Raw genomic sequence first — 16,973 nt, 5'->3', positions numbered from 1 at the left:
TTTGTATTTCCTATCTGGTTATATGGAAATATGCATATATATATATACATATATATATATAAAATAAAAATTGCTGATAAATAACTGCAGAGAGAGAGAAATCTCCTGGACTTGCCAAAAATTCATGACTCATTCCAAGATATTAAAGTCCTATAACAACTACAGCAGTCATGTCTGCAACTTCCCACTCTTAAGTGCTTCACTGTATTTTTAGAACTGCATATCACATTTTTGTAGAGATGAGAGAACAAGTTTTCCATAATGCAAGCAATGCTAGTCCACACATTGATGTATCCTCTTACCTTGGATGCACTGCAGGGTTCCATCCTCAGCCCTTATTGTAAAGGTTTCACCTGGATTAACTTGAACCAAAAAGACCTGCCGAAAGAAAAACCAATTTGTTTCACTGTGATCTTCAAAAATTAAATTTCCCCACCCCAACAACTGTGTTATCTGTACTTTGGAAGAGGTATGGGAGGCAGGGAGGGAACAGACTGGTATCTCTGGATACCAGCAGCATCCAAGAGCCAGTAAAAATTTAAAGCCTACCTACTCATCTAAATTTTCAGAGCTGAAATAAAGACATAACTCCATTGCAGATGAGAATTATGGCTTCAGGTTCCACCACCAAACTCTTGACAGTGTGTTTAACTTGGCCAAATGCTGATAGCTAAGGACATAAATCTTTAGACCACTGGCACATGAAGGCAGAGAGCACATAAACTCCAGCATGCAGCACCCAGCCATACCTAGATTTCAAGTTCACAGGAATAAAAGTATTTTTGTAGCATAAGGGGAGTTGATCCATTACGTTTTTAAAAATTTATCCTTCAGTCCTACACATAACAGATCTCAGTTAAGCAAAATCCACAGACACACACACACAGTTCAATAGTTGCACACAGAACCAGTAATAAACTATTTATTTAGTAACAAATATAATTTTTTTTTAAATAATCAAAATATCACCTCAGTCTTTCATTGCTGAATTCTGCAGATGATGGGAATGCTACAAAGACCAGGAAGCACCAAAAGGCATCCCAGTTCAGCGTACGTTGTACTCGTCTTTATTAATTTTCAGGTGTCTAAAATGATGGTTTTAAAACTTATCATTTAGATTTCTTTCTTCAATGGAGACTTTCACTGGGAACTAGTATCAGTTACCCCATGCTCTTGCTGCCTGTGAAACTTTTACTCAAACACACTTCTGTTAACTTTGCATTGTCAGAAGTTCAATCAAAATCTGGATTAATTTTGGTATAAATTGAAAACTTAGATTTATATCTTTTTGTGAAAACTCTCTCTAAATCTAGGTCGGGTCTTTACATTCTGGGACACCTGCATGCAGAATTGAATCACTCAATCTGGAAAGACAGAATCTGAATGAATGTTGTGTTTCTGAATTCCTTAAGCTAAATGCCTAAGATAATTATTACCTTAAGTATGACCTTTCGAATTACAGTTATCCTACATAAACTCATTATTCCAGCAACATTTTTAAAGCACAAGGTGGAAATCAGAAAAATGACATATGAAAGCCATTATTTTGTCCACAACAATAATTTCTTGGGGAGCACAGATCAGGGTGGATCTCATCCAGCATACAGAGCACAATAGATGGTTCAGAAGAGATAAGAGGCATTCCATCCCTAATCTCCAAACAATCAACATCTAAGTGACAGCATTTAAGTGGCCTTTTGCTACGAATAGGCATGGATTATCCACAACAGGTTATGGGCATCAGGTCAAAAGAAGTGCAGAACAAAGCAGTGTCATTCAGCTTAAAAAAAACCCAAAAACAAAACAACAAAACACAAAACACAAAACAAAAACAAAAACAAACCACCAGCCAAGAATACAGAAACCTGAACACAAAGAGGCAAAGAATCATAAAAATATTTCATTAGCTCATTTGCATTAGGTGTCTAAACCAACAGCTCTAAAAGCTGGTTATTTATTAACAGGCTTGATTAACATAAACCAGACGCCCTAGCACACCATTGTACCTTTGCAAGAACTTGGTCCAACTCCCCAAAACAGCCCCTAACTAGACTGATGTCTCGTATATGAAAAGCTCGATCTTTTCCGCAAAGCGGGGAGTTGAGTTTAATGGCAGATTTAAGACTGACCATGAGAAAAGGATTCCTCTTACCACACGAGGCACGTGTTGACCCCAGAGTTATTGGAAGCGCATGATTTACAAATTCCTTTTCAAGGAATCACTGCAAAAGGTCCATCACCAGCCCAAGTGTGCACTAGCACACCTGGTGTTGTGCTCTGAAAAGAATTCCTTGGGCTTCCACATTAAAAAAGATTATATCCACAATAATAGCCGTTGCTTATGACAGTTGAAGTGAAGCAGCATTATCCTTGCCTAATTACACAGGTTTTTAACAGAAACAAATTTGTTTCCTGAAGGCGAGCAGCCGCCACGGCTCCGTCCCCCACCCATGGGGAGAGCCTGGGACTTATACAGAATAGCTTCTATTAAAAAGTTATATATATGGAAATAATTCCTTACTGACAGTTCCCAGAGTACAAGAGCTAAAAGATTTCATATTTATTAAAAAAAACCCAAAAAAGCCCACCACACCCCTCAGCACTAGTTACTGTCACAAAACATGGGATTATGTTGGTCAGAAAGCAAAGTACCCCATTGCATGCTGCAGGATAATAACAACCATCAACTCTACTTGGCATGTCTGGAGTAGAGACTATACTATTTTGCCCAAATTTTAAGCACAGCTCAAGACAAAAGACCACAAAACATTGTCACACAGGATCTTGAGGTTAAATATCAAATAGTTGAAAAATGTTATCTTTTCAATGTATTAGCTGTGCAATTAAGCCACAAGCCTTTTTAAAATTATATTGCCGCTGGGAAAAAAGTGCTTTATTCAGTCAATCAGTATTTGCAGCAAGTTCCACCATGGTTTTCACCTAAAATCCGGTAAAACTGATCCTGGTTTCCCAAGGTCTTGAGTAAGTTTTTCTAGCTTCAGTGTTCATAAAATTATATTTGCGAAATGTATACAATTTGTACCATCTCATCTCCTAACACTTTACAAGGCTGAAAGCCATAACCCATCTGGTTTTATTGGTATTTGGACATTTAAATATATACACAAGCACAAAGATTTTCAAAGGTCAATGAGCTTGACTTCTATTAAACCAAGTAGGTCTTCTGCACCTAATGATGGCAGCCTCACCAGATCTGCACTTTCAGAGTAGAGGTTTTTTTGTGCTACAGAAGAAACACCAACATTTGTGAAATTCATTCACTTCAGCAAAATTTCAAAAAAATTAAGAGCCAAGGAGCAAGAAGAGAACCCAAGGCCCTGAGCTGCCAAGCCTTTGCATATGGCCGAAAAGGCCGTCTCCAGCTGTGCGGGGTTTCTCAGAATGGTAAAGAAATCAACCTTTGGCTACAGTGGTACAAAAAATCACATGCTAAAACCAATAACCATCAGTGCACGTAACAGAAGTTATATTGCCTATATATATAGGCAAGAACTGCGCTGTAATAAAATACTGTAGCTATTGTTCCCTGAAATGTAAAAAAAAAATAAAGTAATAATTAAGTTCTGAAGGTATTAAGAGACATTCTTCTCCGCTGATGCTCAAATTAGCCATCTTTGGAGCAGAAGACAACATTTACGGGCTGTTATTGGGGGAATGCAGCTGTATGGATAGCAAACAGGAATAGCCGACCTGTGACTGATGTGGGTCAACACTGGAAGGGCTGGATGCAAAGGGAGGATGGTCGGCACATGGGCACGGGTACCTAAGGTGGCCTCAGACCCAGGAGCAGCTATGAGGATGCTCCATGGGCAAGACCCTCCGCTTGCCCCTCAACGCAGGCAGACCCCTTCCCTTCCAGCAGGCTGCAACCCAGCCCCAGCCTCTCCTCTCCACCCAAAACTGGTTTGCCCCCGTAATCCACTCCACCACCCAAAACCCCTCCGCACTCGCCCCACGCCGCGCATAACCCCCTGAGGGCTTGCAATGGCAAAGCACCAACTAACGAGCTGCAGAGTTGCGGTCAAACCATTAAAACCAGTACGCATCGAGTATTAGATACTGGGCATTTTCCAGCCAACGCCCCCGATTTGTCACAATTGCCTGGGACAAATAATATCAAGGGACTATGCAACTTCTTTTGTTTATACACACTAAGTATGTCAAACAAATTCAAGGATTTATTTTTCCCCATGTCCTCCTAAACAGCAAAACCACATTCTGCAGCCTGGAACGCAGCTTTTCTCTTTCCTTTCTACACAGGGGATCTTCACGAGAACACTTTGTTTCTGAAGCTTTTAATGAAAAATCTGAGGAAAGCAATAAAAAAGCCTAAAGATAACATCTTTGTTTTAATGAAAACAAACACAAACGATCTTTAATTGCCCTATGTCTCTTCCACTATTCATCATCCCCAGTATGCAGGTTTATGACATGGCAACAAGAGGAGAGATAACTTGAAAAGTCACTTTGAGCCCAGGCTGCTGCCCAGCTGCATCACAAGGGTACAGTCCGATGTCCAGGGATGTTTCAGCCCAGTTCCAGTCCCTTGGCATCCTCACACCCAAAAAGTTGGAGCTTGTAACAGCTGCAAGTAGGGTGTGAGCAGCACAATCCCAAAGGCTTTTTCTTTTCCCTAAAAATTACTCAGATGTTTGCTTTAGCAGTTTAATCCACTCAGTGTTGAAGCCCAGCCTTACCAGCTGCATCCTCAGAGGAAGTTTGCTATTTCCATAATGCACTTTTTTTGCATTTAATTTGCATTTAAGAATGTTATTATATTTTATTTAAAGTTGTGTTTGCTAAGACTGATTAATGTTACTAAGTTGCATAGTTACTCTAAATATTTATAATCACACACACACCCAATTTGGCAACAATTGCTCTATGTCCAGACTAAGTTTTCCTGGTGAGCCAAATGCACATCACTTGTGTCCCCCTTGTTCTTTCTATCCCACTCTCATGCCTACCAGGAGCAGGGAAGAGACTAATGAACCTGCCAGCAAAGTCTAACAGGGGCTTAAAGCTCAGGATCAGGAATATAAAACTATATACATTGTGGATAAACAGTCTCATACAAAGACAGAAAATGCTACCTGATAAGGACCAAAGGCATATGCTATTACCTATTTTGTATAGTATTGGTTTACTTATACAAGTGTTTTTTAAGCACACAGAAGAAAATTCACATTGAAAACAGGCCATCATCACCTAACTGCTTTGCTGCAGATCACCTGTGAGTGCAGGTGCAGCAGCAAGTAGGAAGACATTCACTTGCATCCACGTGATACAATACAATCCAATGCCTTCTTTAAAATATTTCCACTTTATGAGAACCTTTTCCTTGCTAAGGTCAAACAGCCACTTACACTGCTTTGCCTTATTAAAACCCTGCCTTAAGCATTTTCCAATGTGGCAAGTTTTCCCTTCCCTGTTCAGGTATATCATGCTTCATTCAGCTGGGGGGGCATGGCATCATAGGCACCACCTGGGATCCAGCCACAGGTTCCTCACAAATGCTTTAAATTATTGAAGTCTACTGTATTTACAATTTCTGCAGTGCACAACTTCTGGAATATATTGCATCTTCGGAAAAAAAAATAACCAAAACAACAACAAAAAAGAAAAACACCACCAAACCCCCAAAACCCCACAATAACCACTTGGGTCCATTCTCTATTCTACTTTAAAACACTGTGCCCCAGATCCTGATAAATTTCTAGCTCTGTCCCAACAGGAAGGGCCGAAGAGTTCACACCATTCTGCGTGCAATACTTTTCTCAGAAATGCATTCTTCCTCAGCCACACAGGAGCAGGCAGGATAAATACTTTCAACCTCTCTTCAGTAAGAAAAATTAGGGAACATGCTACAGCTTAACCAATAAACAGTGACTTTTAAAAAAAATTAATACTTTGATAATAGAATTCTGGGTTAACTATCCCCTAATTTAGAACAAGTTAAACATGCTCCAAATAAGCAGTAAAAAATTCACATACAGAACTACATACGGTGCCTGGGCTCCAGCCAAATAATGAAAAAACAAGGTTTGGTAAACAAAGAGCATGCAAGCAGAAAACTTGCTACAGCACTGCAGGTGCAGTGAGTGAAGCAAGCTGAAATAAAACTTCCCAAACTAAATGGCCCGGCATTCTGTACAAATGTGCTATGGCACAGCTAGCTGCCCCTCCACTTCATACTCCAAGCTTTTTAGAGTTTGCAGCGGAGTACCTACAGGAAACCATCGAAATTCTTGGACCAAAAGGTTAATTATCACTCCCTGAATCCCCACAGGAGTTACAAGTGGATTAGAAGCAGAAGCAGAATAAACAGCAGCTCTGGAAGGGACATGAAAGCATTAAACACAGTCAGCAGTAGTGGAAATTAAGTGTGGGAAACTTTTAAAAAAAAAAAAGGCACCAGTGCTAGAAATGCCATTTTGGGTAGTCTAGAGAAGAGGGATTACTGTCAAGCAGGCAGAGACATTCCTAGCTCTGCCCTGTACAGCTAGGCAGCACTTACCCCAGGAGGATAAAACAATTGAATGTTCCTATGCAATTGTCTTGCAAGAGAGGACTGTTTACTGGCAGAATTGCCTTTTGCATCGCTCTCCATCCGGCTGCTGGCAAAGCAAAGGTGATTTACCAGCTCCACCCTGCTCTTTTCTTCATATGTAAGAACTGCTCTTTGGGAAAAGCCTCTTCTCTGAAGCTCAGCATTTCCAGGTACAGCTTATAGCACAGCTCTACCGTGCTGGCACGGCTGAGGCCGTAAGGGCGAGCAACGACAAGCGCACCCAGAGCATCTCATGAGAAGTCAGTCCGTCCTGCCAGCTCCAGAGCAGGAGGCACTGACCTGCAGGCTGGAAACCTCCACGTACCTCGTCGCTCACCAGCTGAGCCGTGATGCTTTCTTACCACCAGCTTCTAATACAGACTGTAATTACACCCTGGAAAAGCACAGGTCCTTATAAAACTAGCACCTATTTATGGAGTAATAGAAACCTTCTCGAGTAAGGAAGTCATTCTCACGTGAATCTAATCTGAAGGGTGTTCTGCCTTACAAGCAACTAAGATTAATTCCTTTTTTAACAAACACGTAACATTTGCTCCTACATTACATACAAATCATGTTAAGAACAACTAACATAGTCCATTTGCCGCTATTATATGCGAAGATCAAACAAAGCCTTTATTCCAATTTCATTCCATTTTAGAACTGTACTTTTAAGAAGTGAAGACATTGGCTAAAGCTTCAAGAATAGGATTAAAATGATAAAGTATAAAGGCAGCTAAGCATTGCAACATGAGGGCACATCCAGACTAGAGGCCAAAAAAAGTCTCACAGAAAACTGGTATTCCAATGACAAGGACTTAAAGAGGTAAGGCGATGAGGTCCACGAGCATCATCCAACAAACATTTATGCAGAAAAGGAACCTGGGCCCAGAACTGTTCTGCAGAGTCATAGCTGCATAGCACCGCAAAAGCAAAAGTAACACACTTGCAGTACATCAGCAATTCTTTTTTCCCCAAAACATTAGATGAGAAGCTAGTTTAAAGGCAACGGAGGCATCCGCCAAGCAAAGCTGCTGAATCGTCACTGATGCAGAAATTCAAGGAAGGGACTTAGAGCCTCATCTCAAAGGAGGACTCAGAAGACTTCATTATTCTTGCTGTAGTACAGAAGGACCTGCTGGACAGTCTGAACTGATAAATGGTTTCCAGCAATGAGGAAAAGGCATATTTAAGGAACAATTATCCTATCCAATATCAATAAGATTGTGCCTTCACTTAAGCATATTAATATTGGACTTGGTAAATAGAGCCATTAAAAGCTTTCTTTTCTATTTTTTCAAGTTGAAGCACACTGTGCAGAAATGACTTTAAAAAAAAAAATAATCACAGCAACAAAAATCTATCGTACTGAAAACCCAGATAAGCAGACAGACTTAGAAGCTTACAAGAAAAGCGGAAATTATTCTTCCTCGAGGTTGGTGTAGCTCAAAACACAGCTTGGAGGGAGGAATAAATGATCAAGGGAATGAGAAGTAACAGAATGACATTTTATACTGATTCATGAAAGACAGCTGATTTCTACCTTGGTTAAAATACTTCGCTGAAATGTCTCAAATCAGGAGGGAACCAAACTGAGTAACACAGAAAAATTGCTATGGTAGATGTTCTACAAAGAGAAACTTTAACCCAAGATGACAGGTTTGGGAATCTACCAACTATCGGCTTCAACCTCCAGGCTGTATCCCGACATGAAGGCATCACTGTGGTCTTGTAATCATTCCACCTACCTCTGATCAAGCTTATTAGAGAATATCTCCTAGAAAAATGTGAAAGCAACTATAAACCTGCCTTCCTTCAAAAGCCCACCCAAAATTCACTTCTGCCCCTCTAAGGTTTATAATGAAGCCCAGGGTAATACATAGGACTGTCAGGATCAGTGCACTTAGGTAAGCAAAGAATAGCAGACATCACAGGACTCTTGTCTTCAATTCTCCATTTCTTTCCTTCTTCCTTTTTTTTTTTTTTTTAACAATCTCAGCATTTTTAAGTTCTTAAAATCTCATCACAAATATTAGCAGCATGTGCTAGCTGTTGTCCAGACAAGTAAATCATGAGACTTTCTGCAAAGCCCTCAAATATGTAGCATTTATAGCTATTATTTCAGTCCTACTGTTTTAACTTCAATTAACACACATGCAAATAATCACATTAAATTTAATGGTACACTTCAAGCACTGCTTTTAATGTCTTTCCAGTGTAAGGGCAGATTTTTACCTTCCAAGAAATACTTTGCCCTCACTAGTGCTAGGCAAAACCATCTTCCCATCTTCAAAATCCCTTGGTGGCCCAGAAATAGTTTCTTTAAACCAGCCATTTTCTGCAAAGCTCACTGACCTGCTGTGATCCATCGCCATTCACAATGTGAGGCATCATGGCTACCTCCCCGTTCAGCAACGGTGGCAGCTCCAGCGGAATTTGGTCGGTCATCATCATTGTGACGTACATTCATGGAGAATTTTCCTCAACGGGCTTCCTGCAAGAGAAGCATCAGTTAAAGACCTTGAAAAACCCACTTGTACTTTAGAAAGTCACTGGCATCCGCGTGGATTTTGCCATTAAGGTAGCAACCTAAGCAGGACACCTGCTTTTGTAAAACAGGATGCGTACGAGAACTTGAGGCTCTGAACAGAGGTTTTAACTGTTAGATTGAGAGCATGGAAAGTCAAGTTTCCATGCAAGAATTCCAAAAACCAACTAGCCAGATTTCCACTCTTTCCCACGATTAAAATCCCCAGCCCTCATCGCACCGCTGAAACAGGCAAGTTCCAAGACACTTTGAGGGAGATTTGCTCTGTTCCTAGAAATCAGCATCCCACTTGCTACCACAGCTCTGGGAACTACATCAACCACGTGGTTAAGAAGTTACATCCATTCCACTGGATAGCCACAGTTCAAAGCCAAACGCCTTTATTTTCTTTCTAAGGCCCTGTAAACAGTGTGAACTGCCACCTATAATTCAAAGGGCAGGCACCTGACTTCCACTTAATCATGATCCAAAGGGTTAAGGTTTCTGCTGAAGGGAGACAACACATCCCCCATGCTCTGAACACCTTGTGCTATACACAGGTCAACAAAAGATGATCTCGCTTAAGGATTTGTGAAGAATCACATATCACTTCCATCACACTCTCCCCCTTCACAGCTAATTGATGCGATACGTAAGCGTCGCTAAAACCGCAGGGAGATTGCTTTGTAAAAACAAGTTTTAATTCAGCACTAAGGGTACCATCATACTGTTTTATGGGGCAATAATCCAGTTCTTTAGTGAATAGGATGGATGACCTAATCACGCAGCTTATCTAGACTTCTGCAAAAGAACTCCTAAGCAAAGCAAACTTACAGGTCCAGTGCTGATCAGGCAGCCTCCTTAGTACCTCTCATGCCAGAGAATCCCCAAGTCCTCGTGAATAATTTCATATACATCACAAATTCAAGTTCAAAAAAAAAAAAAATGCTGCAACTTAGGTGGCTGGTAACAGCCAGGTAATCAGCTGGCACAAGACCACCAGAGTATAGAGAGAGAAATTTTGGGCAAAGAGCAACAGGAAAATCCCCCTTCATGAGGAAAGTGCTGTGGGACTAGTATTTACATGCAGCACTTAACTACAGAGCCATAAACCTGGAGTTTAATTCATCTGCTCCAGAGGGGATGAAGGTCTGCACCAACCTCACCAGCATTGGAGCATGTGCTTCCATGGATGCTGCACGCTGCAAACCCAACTCCCCCGTACTTGCTCTGCCTCCGGATGCTGCTAGGCTTTAAATTTCGATTTTTGGGGGTTTTTTTTTGGTTTTGTTTTTCGGTGTTTTTTTTTTAATTTAACAACCAAACCAATAGTTTAGTTGAAATACGCTCTCTTCATTTTCATCAACCTCTTCCAGAGCTCGTCGCAACCCCATCACCTGCAGAGTGACTTATCAGAAACATCAGCCTGACCAGGAGGTGGTACTCCAGCTCCTCAACAGGACCACTTGTGTGACTTGAACGTGATGGCGGTGCCCACACAGACTGAATCACGTCTATCCTTTCATTCGTATCACAAGGGCCCCCTTCACATCTAAGTGGTAGCGGAAGACTAAAAGTGAATTTGTTTTGCAGAAGACAGGCAAACTTAGCTCAGTTACCTCCAGCCATACATCTCCAGACAAGCATTTTAATTTAAGTCAGTACCAAATTTAGCACGACTCTCACATCTCTTCCCTGTGTTCTTATCCGTGTGAAAACGCCACTTTTCTAATCATCACTTCACTGAGATATAAACTATTCACTGAGAGGCAATCTATTTTCATCCACCTTTAAAAGAAATCCCTCCTTTTATTCGAGACCGAATTACAGGGAAGAAGTTCTCAGAAAGCTTGAGACACAGTTGTCAAGAGGATGGTACAGCCACAGCCGGGTTTTAAGCCCCATCTCCTGCCTGCATCAACTGCTTTATCCCAGCGTCTGGCAGCGTTTTAGTCCTGCTGTCACCACTACCCTGAATCATCTGCCCTGCAGTGCGTGCACCCATGGAGTAAGGAGTAAGGACACTTACTAAACACTTCTGTAGCCCATAGGATCTCCGGTACTAGTTTATCAGTGACCAAAGCCTCCCTGGCTTAGCCAGTCAAAGCTCTGACCCAACTGTTACATGGGCTACAGAAATCTGTCCGATAGCCCACAAGTTTTGCTCAATGCATTTTCCCTCTGAAGTTTTGCAATATCTTCCTAAACCTTTTGCTTCTCATCCCTTTACAGTCTCAGGTTTTAATTTTGAGAAAGATCCCAGTCTATAACCCATAGTCATAGGTGTTGGGTTTGCGGGGTGGAGGGGAAGGAGTGGGGCAGTGTGATTTGGGTTTCTGTTCATTTGTTTAAAATTATGAGGAAGAAGAGAACATGCGAGTTCTTGAACCATTTCTTAAATGCTTGGGATTAAGAAAAGGACTGAAAAAGCCTAATACTGAACACCAGTGAGAACATGAGTTCGCAGGTTTCAATGGAAACAGACAGATTTAGTCAATAGTCAGCTGCACCTCAAACTACATTGGTTATACATGTAGTTATGTATCTATAGTTTTTGTGTGTGTATAAATATATACGTTCAAATATAAATAAAGATGATTTTAAAATAATGCAATGTTCATAGGAACTATTTTAAACTCATATAAAACAATGCCCCCCTCCCCCAAATGACACGTTCATCTAGTCCAAATCTGAAAGCCCCAGCTTTAACGGAGTTTAAGCGTCACGCCGATGCTATTTTCTTAAGGAAAAAAAGCCAGACTGTAGCTTGAAGCTACATATTTTCCTAGTAATATTTCCATTCCAGGCACAACAACCAATATGTTGACATTTATTTGCTACATGTCATTATTTAAAGTTTTACAGCTGCATTCCTTTTGCTTTATTAATGGTTTGTCACTACAGCCATGTCTACACTTGCCTCACTTTAAAGGGGAAAAAAAAAAAGAAAAAGAAATAAAAAGGGCTTCCTTTATTTGTCAGGTCTGGTAAGACCCCGCCAGAGGTAATGCCAGCAACAGTACTAGCTACACAGCACAGCTGGCCACAGGCATTTTTTTAGCAGTATTTCACATAGATGTACTCCGTGCAGAGTTAGATGAGACGGGGTTAAAATATCTACCGTGAGACTGGCAGACTTCACACCAAAGCCAAAACCTTTGAAAATGGGCTTCACACACTTTTTTAGCTTGTTTGCTCATCCATCCTACTTAAAACAGATTTATCACCATGCATTCACACCCCTCCCAAAACCTAGCATTCCCCCTACCTCAGGGGATGCTCATATAAGCAAAATTGATTCATACAAAGAAGGTGAGGTTTGAACACAAGCACTTTCTTCTTCCTGTAAATTCAGGAACATCGCTGGAAGAAAACACCAGACAAGGACTCAAAGAACCAGGTCACATTTCAGGATATGAGAACTCTTCCTTAGCTAAAATATGACCTGCCAAATACTAACCCACAGCTTTTTTTTCAGGTACTAACTCAAATTTGGGGTTTTGTCTAGAAAGCTAACTATATTTAAATTTAAAAAAGGTATTTCCTGTGCGTCTACATTCCCTAGGTTTGGCTGGGACGTACCACAGCAACGCCAACGTGGAGCGAGAGGCTGCATCTCCCTGTCTAGCTACCTCCAGGAATACAGGAAATCACAGCTTCCCATCTTGCTGTAGAGCAAGGAAGAAGAAAGAACCATCCAAGCCTGATGTTTCTCTTCCCAAACCAAACTTCGAAACCTTTTGATGTTTGCAAGTTACTGTTAAAACCTGATTTTCAATTCAGTACTGCAGTCTTCTACTGATGACCGAGATGACTCTGTTTCCTTAAATTAATTCAATATGTGAATTACTAATACATAAATTAGTTACACATGGCACTAGAGAGAAAATTAAAACACACAGAAGAACAAAGTGTAACCATCTAAAAACCAATGTCCATGTATGGTGAATTAATATGACCCAACAGGTTACGTCAGAGTTCTCCTGAAATTCCAAAAGATGTGAACCACATCAAGATACCCAAGTCCTACTTTTCCTAGAAGGTTTTACCCATGCTATTAATGGGGGTATAAGCCAAGAACATTTTTCTTTTTGTGATTTTTTTTCCACCTTCTGACTTTTACAAAGCCGAAGAACCTCTTCCAGCTATGGCATACAAATTCAGAGAACCTGGCAAAAGCAAGAGGAGGTCTGAATATTCAGTCCTGTGAACGCTCTGTGCAAAGGCTCAATTTTTATTTCCCTGCAGCAGACCATTAAAAGCTACTGAACAAAGCGTTCTGCTTTTTTATCAGAATCATCTGGAATTACAGAAGTTATACTACAAAGATGACAGACAGCTTTCTGATACCTTGTAGAGCCCCTTAACCTGGTTTATTTAATATACGACAAAAATCCAGTAGTAAACACACATTTGCACTCTTGCAGTGCTTATTTAGGGTTATTCCATCTGATTAAAAAAGAACATACTGCATAAAGGGTAAGAAGCCACACCACCTACAACCCTAGCACTACTATAGAAAAGATTTCAAACACACACAGTATAAAAACTTCAAAAGCAAGAATTTTCTCCTTCCAGCCTAAAAACCAAACCTTGCAATTGCAACATGATGAAGTTCATACACAGACGGTGCATACACACACACACAGAGAGAGACACAAGCCCAAACAGTGCATGCAGCAATTAATAAACAAGCAAACAAAAACTCCTCAGATTTTCTACAAGATTTATCCTCAGGCACGACGAGCAATTTGTCCATGGCCCCGCCACCTCCCGAACCAGCTGTGACCACAGCCCCTCTTGGCCACCAGCCGCATCGTTGAACGAGACCATCCATTTCCCAAACTGCTTTCCGTGAGATTAAGCTCAAATGCTACTTGGCAATGGGAACCATCACAGAAAGCCAGAGGCAACCTGGTGTTCAATCTTCCCTTGCTAAACTTAGGATAAATGTCTAATTGCTATCCTGCCTTTGTAACAAACCCCAGAAATTACATTGTATTGGCATGTGTGGTATACAGGTGTCCAAGCCCCCTGAAGAAAATTAACCTAAAGCATTCCTTGTAAAGACAACTCGGACATTGAGAGTAGTTTCAAAGATGACAGAATCTATTACCCAACAAAAAGTAGTTTTCCTGAAATAGAAATTTTCTCCACTAATCCTTCAAAATTGTAAAACACATGCCATTCAGGTTGGGAAGAGAAGAGGCTTGTGTCAGAACCATATATTTCAATTTTTTTTTTTTTTAATATCATGTTATATAGTCTAATATGAGCTCCTTTCTACCATTATTTTTTATATATACGTATGTATATATAAGCCCCTCTTCTACCATTCTGCATGTACTGAGTGATCTTCTCTTGCACAGCAGTTGATACACTGATCAAAGAAGTAATCCAACCCATCAGGAACTTCCTTGGTAGTTTACAACGATGGGAAAAGCTAGTTCAGGTGTGACATCAAAAGCCAGTCTTTTGATGATATAACTAATCTAATGACCAGCAGTCACTTAAAATGTGACTGTTTCTCCCCCCCCCCCCAAGCCATTTTCCATGGCTTTTCCTAGGGCAAACCAGGTTCTGCAGTGAGGACATTCAGAAATTGGCAGTTCTCTGACCACAGAAGGAAATTATTTGTGATATCTGATCTGCGTCCTCCAAACCACATCCTAACAGCACGACCAGCCCAAGCCCTCCACCACCATCTCCAGTTAGTTTGAACAGACAGGTTCCCCCATCCGCTGCACTATACTGACCCTCAAACACTTGTGTTGGTATAACCGGGACAAGAGGAAGTAGGAGTTGCTTAAAACAGTTTTGCCACGGTTAAAAAATATGTATGGAATCACAGGCTCATGTCAGAGGGAGCCCCACTTAGCACCACTGAGAAGTCAAACACAGCTTTAGAAACACGGGCCCTGAAAACAGGGAAGACTCAAATATTTCTAGAAAAAAATCTCACTTTTGGAAAGAAATACAGTGAAATGCAATGACAATAAGAAAATCCTTTTGCATTCACAGCAGCCATTACCTGCAGGACACGTTATTCTTCTTCCATAAAATGAAATATTCTTGGAACCATTTGCTATTTTCGAGGAGTTTGTATGTGGAATTGAAGAACATATCAAAGCCTGGTCTGTCAAATCATGTCACTGCTCATCATTATACAGTTGCAGAAATGGGTGCTTGTTCCAGAGACATTTTGAACAAACTCAAAAATAACTAGAGAGAAAAATAACTAGGAAAAAATTGCTAGTATGTACAAATAGAACATGTGTATGCACCCCATTTACTTATTTGTACATACAAGCACTCAGACACTAAGAATTTAAAACGAGGACATGACCCACAAGGAAGGCTCCAAATGAGAAGTGCTTCTTCTGCACATTACTGTTGGTGCTGGTGTTTGCACGCAAGAGATGAAAGAGCTTACACACAGCCCCGTTTTCCTATAGTATTTTGTACAGCACATGTTGAAATTTAAGATTAATTAAAACATACATAATGCAATTATTTTCACTGAAAAGCAGAGCAGTAAATAGAGCTGCTTTCAAGAGACTCTTGCCATGGCTTGCCACTTGAATTCAAAAAGGAGTGGTAATAATTGTTCATGTAGAAAAGCCTCTTGAGACATGAGCAGTACCTGGAGGTATGTGCACAGATGGTTGGTCAAGGCACAAACAGTCTGGAATTTGTCTTGTCTGATGTGCGTTCATTAGTTTAGTTAAATCACATCCGTCTGAAGAGCGACTGAAACCTGAAAGCATTCTTTCTCTGTTTAATTGCAAACATGGTAGATTAATTTTAAAGCATCCAAACAGACGGGCTTCCTCGTAACAATTTTGAAGAAATACATGCAATTTTAAAAATCTGTTATGACAAAAGAAAACAGATTGCAGGGAATGCATACCTACAAAGCTCACTGGCATTTTATGAAGAGGTAGTAAAATGCCTGCCACTTATTCTCTGTGCCATTTCACAGACAAGGCCACCAGTAGCTGGATCCTATCTCCAGCAAGCTGAAAAGCATAAACATCCTCTTAAAATGTAACCACTGTAATTAATCAGTGGGTTTATTCCCCTCTAGTTTATTTTTATTTTAAATAACAACACATTTCAATGTCCACAGTACATTCCATCTCTAAAGATGGAATTATCAGCAGTATTCAATTCTATAGGGGATCAAGGAAAGTTAATGGTGGTTTTCCCCACACTGGTGTGAGATTATTAAGGCCGCTATCTGAAGGGTAATGATATGATGATTTTCAGTAGTTTGCATTTATTTAGACCTAAAAATTTGACCTCAGGTTTTCAAGACCTGGAACTCCATTATTTTAAAGAACAACCATTTTGCAATGCAACCAGCTGCATTACCCCTCATAGGAAATGTTTGTAATCTAGCAAAAGACAAACTATAAAAAAAACGTCCCTAGCTCAACCTTAGGATGAAATGGAATAACCAAATAACTTCAAACACATACCAGAACCGAGCATCAGGAATGGGGAGATCAGGTCAAACGGCATTATGCAGGAGTGTCTTATTTCACAAGGCAAGTACAACTAATCAGCATATAATAGCTCTGATGAAATACCAGAATAAAGCAAGCTGGTGCACAAAGGAGGCTTTTACCAAAGGAAAACTTCACGCTACTAGGTTTTTTTTCTTCCTCCCCCCCCCCCTCCCGATTTTCCGGAGGGGAGTCCTGTGAAAACTTGTGTAGGAAAAGCCAGCCCACCCTCCTCCCACCACCGCACACACCTGGGGTGCGCACGTGCCCTGAAGGCAGTCATATTCGGGTGAAAACGTCATGGCGCTAGATTTAAGGGAATAAAATACACCAGAAGTGAAACAGATCTCCAAAATTTTTATTAGGC

General features: G+C 40.6%; 1 protein-coding gene across 2 annotated transcripts in view; it reads right to left on the bottom strand.

Moving 5' to 3' along the window:
* FNDC3B (fibronectin type III domain containing 3B) overlaps positions 1–16,973 on the bottom strand; it is a 210,522-nt gene that overhangs the window by 161,060 nt on the left and 32,489 nt on the right. For both annotated transcript variants that reach the window (XM_075031393.1, XM_075031394.1), the window contains exons 2-3: positions 8,927–9,065; positions 303–378 (exon numbers count right to left, since the gene is read on the bottom strand). In XM_075031393.1, the coding sequence (XP_074887494.1) occupies positions 303–378; positions 8,927–9,037 (187 nt within the window). In that variant the 5' untranslated portion in view covers positions 9,038–9,065. The remainder of the gene's footprint in view (positions 1–302; positions 379–8,926; positions 9,066–16,973) is intronic.

The sequence above is a fragment of the Buteo buteo genome, chromosome 7, assembly GCF_964188355.1.
Source record: "Buteo buteo chromosome 7, bButBut1.hap1.1, whole genome shotgun sequence".
NCBI lineage: Eukaryota > Metazoa > Chordata > Aves > Accipitriformes > Accipitridae > Buteo > Buteo buteo.
This window is presented reverse-complemented; position numbering and strand designations above follow the sequence as displayed.